At 39.0% G+C, this 10,274-nt stretch overlaps 1 protein-coding gene across 1 annotated transcript; it reads right to left on the bottom strand.

Annotated features, from left to right (window-relative positions):
• Positions 1–6,176: 6,176 nt before the first annotated feature.
• LOC142348627 (uncharacterized) lies at positions 6,177–7,603 on the bottom strand. Its single transcript, XM_075400035.1, has 2 exons — positions 7,434–7,603; positions 6,177–6,581 (listed from the first exon to the last, which is right to left on the bottom strand). The coding sequence occupies exons 1-2, from the start codon at positions 7,527–7,529 to the stop codon at positions 6,336–6,338; spliced, it is 342 nt and encodes a 113-aa protein (XP_075256150.1). The 5' UTR covers positions 7,530–7,603; the 3' UTR covers positions 6,177–6,335.
• Positions 7,604–10,274: the final 2,671 nt, after the last annotated feature.

Below are 10,274 nucleotides of genomic sequence, written 5' to 3'. Positions count from 1 at the left end.
TCGGAGTTCTTTGTCCGCTCCAATAAAGTTAGTGCCATTGTCAGACCAAATCATGGCAGGTGTACCCTACGTGACACAAACCGCTCAACTCCCATAACACAAGAACTGGTGTCCGTGGATGTAACTACCTCGACATGGACAGCGCGAGTAGTGAGACAGGTGAAGAGGACGCCCCACCTTTTCTCAGTAGTACGGCGGACAGTAACAAAGAATTGCCCAAAAGAGTCAACGCCAGTGTTCGTGAAGGGAGGCGACTGGTAAGCAAGTCTCTCTTTAGGTAAGTCGGACATGATTGGTTGCATAGTAACAGCTTGGAATTCTCGGCATCTCAGGCAGTGTGCTTTGATGGAACGTAAAGACTATCTTAGTTTCAGTACTGTATAGTGTTCCTCCACAATTGATCTTAGGTATTCAACGCCTTGATGAAATTGCTTTACGTGGGTATGTTCAAGGAACAGTTTTACAAACGGATGACGTGCATCTAAGATGATTGGGTACTTTACGTTAAACCCAACTTCAATTAACCGCTTGCTGCGGCCCGAGGAACGGATTAGCCTATTTGGACTAATGAACGGTGAATGTGGAGCAATTCGGCTACTCCGTTTAACAGATTTATTGTCAAGAAGATCTTTTCTTTCGGTTGCAAAAGACTCTCCTTGCACCAAGTACTGTAGATGACGCTCGGCTTTGTCAAGCTCAGTAGGGTCAGTAATGCTACCATTGAGGTTACGGTAGCCGGCATGTTTCGGCAAAAGCCGGAGAACGTATGCGGCAATGCGCAAGTACTTTTGATAAGAACTAAACTTATCAAACGGAAATAATGAAGGAACGAAAGTTGTCTGTTTTTTGACAGATGTAGCCAGAGATACGGTGTCTTCAACAGTGACTGCTTGGTTGACGCCAAGTTTTATGTTTTCAATGACGTGTTTGTTCGGTACAAACGGGAAACGTGAATTAGTTAGGAAATGTGGACCTTTGACCCAACTGCTTAGTTGCAAAATCCCAGCGGACATTCCACGCGTGCCAGTGTCAGCTGGATTATCCTTAGTTGCCACGTGGTTCCATTGGTCAACGCTGGTATACTCCAAAATTTCGCAAACACGGTTGAAACTCGGACAAAGATTGGTTGCTTTTCATTTGAGTTAATCCATTGGAGAACGGTCGTGCTGTCTGTCCACATGAATACTTGGTTAACGGTTACTGTAAGTGCTTGTGTAATTTCCCGTTTCAGTTGAGCGGCAAGTAGAGCTGCTTGTAATTCGAGTTTCGGGACAGTCATTACTTTCATTGGCGCCACGCGCGCTTTCCCAAAAACAAACGCAAGCTCTGTGTTTTCTTTGCCCGTAGGAGTTTTTACTCGGGCTCGCAGAAATCCGACCGCACTGAAAATATCCTGTGAACTGTCACCGAACATATGCAACTCTATTTTATCAAAGGGTCCACTAAAGTATCTTCGAGGAATTTTGATGTTTTCAAGCTTTGGTAAGTCCAAACCAAAAATCTTTGAACCATGTCCTGTGGGAGCTCGTCATCGCATTTTTGTCCTGTGACACGCCAGATGTCTTTTAAGAGCAGTCGCGCACCGACGGTAAACGGTGCGACAAGACCAATGGGGTCAAAGACTTTCGAGACAAGACTTAGGACCAAGCGTTGCGTGAGGGACTTGGTGATAGCGCAGCTTGTACCCCGACTCACAACTAAAGTGTCAGTAGTGTGGTCCCATTTTAGCCCATGCACGTGCGATGAGTCCTCTTGACATGAAACAATAACCTTGGGCTCAGTAGATTGTGGAGAACCATAAATTCGATCAGCTAGATCTGGCACATTGCTTACAAACTTTGTAAGCTTGAACCCACCGAGATGGAGAAGATGTACCAATTCCTTCGATCTATTGATGGCTTTCTCTGGAGACTCCACTGAGTCAAGGTAATCGTCCATGTAAAAATTTTCAAGGACGGCTTTTGCAGCTTCGGGGTAAAACTTAGCATTGTCTCTCGCAGTGCGTTGCAGTGCATAGTTGGCGCATGTAGGCGAGTCTTTAGCCCGGAATATGTGGCGCGTATTTTGATACACTACAACGTTAGTTGTGGTGTCCTCCCGCCACAGAAAGGGAAGTGATGGTTGATCTGATGGTAATACGCCAACCTGTAGAAACATTCCTTCGATGTCGGCAGAGACGGCATATGGATGTTGTCGGAAGCGAAGAAGTACGTAAATAAGGTTTTGGAGCAGATCAGGGCCAGTGAGCAAAGATTTATTCAGTGAGGCGTCATGAATTTTTGCTGCTCCATTGAGAACCCTACGCACCTTACCCGGTTTGTTCGGGTTCAAAACCGGATGGTGGGGTAGGTACCACTCTTTATCGGACCGGCTCTCAACCCTGTGAGCGTCCGGAACCTCAATTACATACCCCTTATTTAGATCTTCCTTGATAGTACTAGTATACTTCTCTCTAAGGTCTTCATCTTTGGCCGACCGCTTTTCGAGAGATTTTAGTTGCACAAGGGAGGAGAAGTCATTACTTGGGAGCTGGGTGTTGTCTGCTGCCCACAACAATCCGACATCGTATCTCAGGCCATTGTGTATGGTGGTACTTTCGTGAGCCCTTGCGTCTGCTGCAGATCTTGAGTCGACCTGCTTGTTTGCCCCCGAATGATTCAATGTCGTACCATGACTTTACTTGAATTGGTAACTCATTGTCATGATCGATATTCACTTTAAAGCACGTTGAGGATATACAAGAAATTGATGGTAACGGACTGCTTAAGTTCCAACCTATGGGTAAGCGTACGGCAATGGGTGAACGCTTCTCATCGGCAGAGAAGTATTCTAACGGGCGGATGGCATGATAGACATCTTGTCTGAGTATCATCTCAATGTCTTTGTAAGAATATGTCACGGGATCAAGGACTGCTAAGTGTGGGTAAGTCTCTTGCACGCCCTGTACATTAATTATATCAGAGCCGACTTTCAGACTCTCTTTAACGAAAGGGTTGATGAATGGTTCGAAATCCTGATGTTCTCTTGGTTTCACAGTAACTTCAACAACCCTAGTATCAACTACTTCCTCGGTATTAATACCCTTGACGGTTAGCTTTAGTGCTTTACCGTGCAAACCGAGTCTATCTGCGAGACTACCGGCCACCCAAGAGTTACTGCAGGCGGTATCACACAAAACTAATGCCTTGGTATCTACACCGGACGAATTGACCAACTGCAATTCCGTTACCTGAAGGAGCTCCTTACTATCAGTAACAGATGACATTGTTGTGGTCTTATTAGACGACTGTTGACTAGTGGTTGCTTTACTTTGACCTGTGTTGCCAGAAGGCTGAGTGGTATTAGAATTTGTTGACTGTTTTTGTTGGGAACACCCTATCTGCTCCATGCAATAACGTGTTATGCGAACTATTGCACGCCTCTGCTCGGCAATTTCTTGGTTGAGGGCACTGGCGGAACGTGTGCTTGTCGCGTAAGCACAAAAAGCAAAGTTTATTATCCCCCACCAACTTAGCTCTCTGGGTTGGAGTCTTTTTCTTGAAAATTCGACACTCCCATAGCCGGTGGTTACCGTTGCATACAATACAGCGAGAGTAAGTGTTTGTGGAAGAAGATGGCTTTTGCTTCTTTGTTTCCCTTTGTTGTGAATTTGATGCAAACATTTTTATGGCTGTTTTGGGCTTGGTTACTGAAGTGCTGTTATCTTTAGGCCTTGCCTTGGTTGCGCTTTGTTTCATAAGATCATGGGCCTCAGCCTTTTCTTTGAGCAAATCGTTAAAGTCAAGGAGGGTAGGCTTAACCCAGTGCTTCTTAACAGTAAAGAGCGACCATGACTCTTTCATGTTTGATGGTAACTTCTGTACCGCTTGGTTAAGTAGGGAAGCGCTTTTCAAGTCAGCATCATATGATAGTGACTTGAAAACCCCAACGAGGCTGGAGATGGCTGCAGAATAGTTAATGATGTTATCACTATTGTGCATTTTAAGAGGCGGAAAATTGCTTAGTTTATCCAAGTGTGCGCTTACAACTACCTCTGGCTGGCAAAATTTACGTTCTAAAGTCCTTAGTACGTCCTTGTAAATTTAACCACAGTAAGTGAACGCGCCGATTGCAATCTTTGCTTTACCGGTGACAAGTGTTTTAAGGTATGTCAAATTAACGTCATCAGTGAGCGACTGCGAGTCAATCGCGCTTTTGAATTGACGATACCACTCATGCCACTTTAATGGGTCGCCATTAATCTCTGCAAGTTTCCACTCGTGCAAAGGGTCGTTTTTCTGACTTGTTATTGCATCAGCTAATTCCCTAATCAATGACGCATTTTCCGCTATCGGAGAGGCAGGTGTAAACACCTGCGGACCACTCCAACTCAACGGTGTGGGCCCAACATAAGGGTATGTTGGCTGAAAAACCGGAGTGGCCAGACCACGTACAATATTACTTGTAGTTGCAATCGGGTTTTCCTGATGTGTGCCGGATGGTGATTGCATATCAATCAAAAGAGGTGAAATTGAATATATTTGTTGTGGAAAATTATTAAATAGATGGCTTGATAAGCTGTAAGATGAATTGATGGCTGACAACGTAAGTTGCGACACAGACTCAAGTTTATGTGGAGAAGAGAAGCTGCGCCGTCTGTTTTATTTATGCGATGACAATGGAGATGAACTCATTGACAGTGATGATTTATTTACGATGTGCCGTGAATTGGACATGGAAAATGCGTTCGATGCAGTTATGGCCGACCAGAATTGATGCAGAATTGATGCCTAATTTTTTGGCAGTGCGGATCACTCTGACGCAATCTCACCTCGATTTGCAACAGCAGCATTAACAATACATTTATTGTCTACATAATAAGTTTATCACAACAATTAGGCTAACTGTATTTTTCGCCAGCCGGGAGCGGCACTATGTAAACTCTGACGAAAACAGTAGTTCGAGGATTCAATTCATCATCTATCGACATATAGCAACGTATTATCGGCAACACGTGTAAGCATTAACGGTCATAGCAACATCAAGTTCTAAGCAACAAGTGAAACTTAGACGGCAAGATTTTTTGATGCTCATTTAACAGGTTTTTGTCTGATGTTATTGACGTCAAGGTCAGTTCGTATTCAATCGGGAATTGTCTAGAAAACCTAAAAATATTAAGCCGAAAACCAGCTTATTCGATACATATAGTGGTTATTTTTACTTAAATTTAGGTTAAATGAACTTTTTCGGAACTTTCTACGTTTATTAGAACCTATTTAATTTTTATTTTAAATTTTGGAAATACTCGATTCTGATTGGCTAAAATTCTTTCATTTACTACGTAACAAATACATTTGTTTATATCTGTTGTGACATATAAAAAGTGCTGGGAAAATGAGAAAAATATGAAAATAGCAAAAATTAATTGGAAATGCTATGACGGGTCTTTACTTTTTTTTTTGATTAAAATGCATAGTAAAATGATTTATGCTGCTAAAAATGAAAATGGTAGTAGTCTTAAAAGAAAATGCTTGTAATAGAAATATTGTTTTAGAATACTCTCTAGTAAGTAAGTTATGATCGCAAGATGGAGCTTGAACTGATAGCTCAAAAGAAAGCATAGTAAGACTCTCGCTGTGTGGACCAATTGACTCGGTGCAGAGTACAGGATTGACATCCGCTAAAATATAGTAGGCTCGCAACCTGCAAAGCTCCTAAATTTTACTCTCAATATAATGGTGTTTACATAAAAACTACAAGATCAAACAGTTGCTCTAATAAAAGAGGATATAGTTTTTGCAAATTTAACAATACTTTTTCTGCAAAATCCATTTTGAAACATTTTGGTGAGCAGAAACAATGAAGCATAGACGCCGAAGATAATGATGCAGCCTCATTTCATAAGTATATATCAACATCAAATTTTATTTATTTGTTTTTTTAACAGAGACTATTGTAATTCATATAGCCGTAGACCAGAAAATAAAAAAGCGACCAATAGAGAGACAACTGAAAAATGACGATTTTGCTAACTGTCTTAGACAAATTTAACACTGTTTAGCTAACTATTGCTATTGACAAGGATGGGTCGAACTTTGCAAAAATTTCTAAATCTTTGTTGTTGGCTGTCTTTTTTTAGGGTTCTCTTTCGCCAGGAAGTCCATATGAAAATTGTACTGTCTTAAATAATCTGCAGTTTCAAGAAAAACCTTCGAAAACTCCCTGGTTAACCCAAATTGAGCTGAAAACACTTTTGTGAGACACTTGTCGGCATGTTGACCTTGTTGTCGATTATTCCTTAACTTATTTTAGAAACTATTCCAGAACCTTAATGTCACACATTTTTTAATCGGTTTCTATTGGGGAAAAAGATGAGGAGGCGGTTCTATTTTCTTAAAAAGAGAAATCAACCCTTCCTTGAACCAGTCGTATGTCAAAGCCTCTTCAATTTGTGAGTAAAAGAAAGCGTAAATAGCATTATCCTTATTAGGTGGCATCACAAATACTGTATGAGGTCGAACACTTCCTCGGAATCGCATCACTCCCCGGCCAAAACCGACCATTGATATCACATTGATACACAGTTCCGAGTTATAGTGTGCCTGAAATAAGAAAAAATTGGTATATTCTATTTTTTCTTCAAAAACTACTTCAACCCCTATAATTCGTTGTCAACTTATTCCCATTATTTTGACGCCTTCATCGTTTAAAGCCCCCATTGCTTAACGCCTACAATATGTCACCAAAATTTTAAGCATTTCTGATTGAGAATTATTATAGATTTCGATTATTACATATGATCGCATAGTGTAAGAACGGTGCATTTTTTGAGGATTATAGGGTTTTTTCAGCATAAATTCTTAGTAATCCGGTATGAATCATTAAATCAATTGAACCAGAAACATTTTTAATTGGTTTTGGAATTTTTTTAAAGCGCGACGTCTTTTATATTTTTCAAGGCCAGGTTTTTCCTGACCTTGGAGTCCTAGAACGTTTTTCAGGTCCTGGGTTCTCAACTGAGATCTTGCGAACCCTTTTCCCAGATTTGGATTAATTTAAACTTTATACCGTTTTGTGAATCTTTTTTTTATCTGACTCACTGAGGTTTCTTTTTTATCACGATCGCCATGCAATTATACTTCGCAAAATTTATTAAAAATTAGCCTTTAAAGCGCGACGTCTTTTATATTTTTCAAGGCCAGGTTTTTCCTGACCTTGGAGTCCTAGAACGTTTTTCAGGTCCTGGGTTCTCAACTGAGATCTTGCGAACCCTTTTCCCAGATTTGGATTAATTTAAACTTTATACCGTTTTGTGAATCTTTTTTTTATCTGACTCACTGAGGTTTCTTTTTTATCACGATCGCCATGCAATTATACTTCGCAAAATTTATTAAAAATTTGAATGTTGTTGGACAAAGCTTCTTTTAAGATATAGAATTTGCGTGATGACTTACCCTGACCAAATTAAGAGATTTATGTTGACTTGAGAAATCAGTGAGTCTTTGGTAATAAACTCGTGGAGATAATCCATTTTTGGCACCAAATCTCATATAAACTGTCGCTTGATAATTGCAGCAGTCACCTCTCTCTGAAATGGAGATTATCAAAAAGAAAGCTTTTGAGTAGAAATGATGTCGATGTGTCAGCAGTAAATATATAAAAGTTAAGATTCATCCTAGATTATGAAACCGTTATGAATTTTTGAAGTTGAAAATCACACAATTTCTAGAGCAACAAACGATCTATTATTCTTTTGACCAACATTCGTATCTTACAGGAATCTTGCGAGTATTCAATCGTTTTGCAAGAATCTTGCAAGATTTCAATCGTGGTCAAAATAATAATAGATCGCTTAATGCTTTAGAAAGCGTTTTACAATAATATTCACTTCGAAAATGTAAGAATAACGGTGAATGTGGCGGCTGCATTCATGAGAAAAACAGCTTTACGATTAATGCTATGAAAGCAACATAAAAACTTATAAAAGTTAGCGCAAGTAAAAAAAATTCATTGAACCCATTTTCTGGTTTAAGATTTTTGAAACTTAATTATTACAGTTTTGCTTTGTGGTTCCTTGACTCTGATAACTTTTCGTACGTAATTTATTACTTAAAGCTTAAGCCTAGATAATTCTTAACATAAAATCTCTCTAACTCTGCTCTCAATTATCGTATTTGAGGTCAATTTAATGAAAAACAACAGTAAAGGCGACTAAATTGACTTATTAAAAAATAAGCCGTGCCGAACCCGAAGTCTAAATCAGTACTAGGGAGATCAAAATCCAAGTCCTGTATCGTATGTCAGTACTGGGCAACTCTTAATAAAAGTGATGCAAGTCTGGCAGTCTTGGAAAACACTTGGGTAACATTTGGATGTCAAAACTAACTCTTCAAAAACACAATTTCTAGAGCATCAAACGATCTATTATTTTTTTGACCAACATTCGTATCTTACAGGAATCTTGCGAGTATTCAATCGCTTTGCAAGAATCTTGCAAGATTTCAATCGTGGTCAAAATAATAATAGATCGCTTAATGCTTTAGAAAGCGTTTTACAATAATATTCACTTCGAAAATGTAAGAATAACGGTGAATTAGGCGGCTGCATTCATGAGAAAAACAGCTTTACGATTAATGCTATGAAAGCAACATAAAAACTTATAAAAGTTAGCGCAAGTAAAAAAAATTCATTGAACCCATTTTCTGGTTTAAGATTTTTAAAACTTAATTATTACAGTTTTGCTTTGTGGTTCCTTGACTCTGATAACTTTTCGTACGTAATTTTTTACTTAAAGCTTAAGCCTAGATAATTCTTAACATAAAATCTCTCTATCTTTGCTCTCAATTATCGTATTTGAGGTCAATTTAATGAAAAACAACAGTAAAGGCGACTAAATTGACTTATTAAAAAATAAGCCGTGCCGAACCCGAAGTCTAAATCAGTACTAGGGAAATTAAAATCCAAGTCCTGTATCGTATGTCAGTACTGGGCAACTCTTAATAAAAGTGATGCAAGTCTGGCAGTCTTGGAAGACACTTGGGTAACATTTGGATGTCAAAACTAACTTTTCAAAAACACAATTTCTAGAGCATCAAACGATCTATTATTTTTTTGACCAACATTCGTATCTTACAGGAATCTTGCGAGTATTCAATCGCTTTGCAAGAATCTTGCAAGATTTCAATCGTGGTCAAAATAATAATAGATCGCTTAATGCTTTAGAAAGCGTTTTACAATAATATTCACTTCGAAAATGTAAGAATAACGGTGAATGTGGCGGCTGCATTCATGGGAAAAACAGCTTAACGATTAATGCTATGAAAGCAACATAAAAACTTATAAAAGTTAATCGCAAGTAAAAATAATTCATTGAACCCATTTTCTGGGTTAAGATTTTTGAAACTTAATTATTACAGTTTTGCTTTGTGGTTCCTTGACTCTGATAACTTTTTGTACGTAATTTATTACTTAAAGCTTAAGCCTAGATAATTCTTAACATAAAATCTCTCTAAGTCTGCTCTCAATTATCGTATTTGAGGTCAATTTAATGAAAAACAACAGTAAAGGCGACTAAATTGAATTATTAAAAAATAAGCCGTGCCGAACCCGAAGTCTAAATCAGTACTAGGGAAATCAAAATGCAAGTCCTCTATCGTATGTCAGTACTGGGCAACTCTTAATACAAGTGATGCAAGTCTGGCAGTCTTGGAAAACACTTGGGTAACATTTGGAAGTCAAAACTAACTTTTCAAAAACATTTTGTGTGAAAATTTTAGGTTTAGGAAAATTTTGTACCGTCCCAAGATTTTGTAATTATTTTTAGCCTTGTTTCCCGGTGTGCTTGTAAGTTACCCCACAGTTGTATAAGGCGGCAGCTCGGGGGTCAGAGGATGTCACATTAATGTGTTTTCAGTTGTTTATCAGCCAAAATGATGTCCGAAAATAGCCGACTTCGAAAAAATATTGTCATTGTTAGATATACCAGATGACAAATCTGTCAAACTGTGGAATATTGTTAAAAAGGGGAAAACAACCAGGTATCGTTTGCTGGCCCTAGGCCTTGTAATCCGGCATTAAGTGCCAGTCAAACCAATTTTAGTACAAACAGTAATGGGACCCTAAATCAGCAGCAACCGGTGTCAAGCCAACATTTAAAATACAGAGGGCGTTAGTCGGTGTTTTTGAAATGCTTTGAGCATTAGCGGCCAAGTCCGTGTTATAAGAGCGTTTATAACATGAGTTTAGAAAAAACTTTTTAGACAACGCCAACCGTTTTATTTGCTGCCTTTTTGAGT

The sequence above is a fragment of the Convolutriloba macropyga genome, chromosome 10 (genome assembly GCF_964194025.1).
Source record: "Convolutriloba macropyga chromosome 10, txConMacr16.3, whole genome shotgun sequence".
Lineage (NCBI taxonomy): Eukaryota > Metazoa > Xenacoelomorpha > Acoela > Convolutidae > Convolutriloba > Convolutriloba macropyga.
Note: the sequence above shows the minus strand (reverse complement) of the source record. Positions and strands in the feature narration are given on the sequence as shown.

Coding starts and splice junctions, on each gene's coding strand:
- LOC142348627 (XM_075400035.1), bottom strand. CDS start 7,529: ATGAGATTTGGTGCCAAAAATGGATTATCTCCACGAGTTTATTACCAA. Junction 6,582..7,433: donor AATCTCTTAATTTGGTCAGG/GTAAGTCATCAC, acceptor TTCTTATTTCAG/GCACACTATAACTCGGAACT.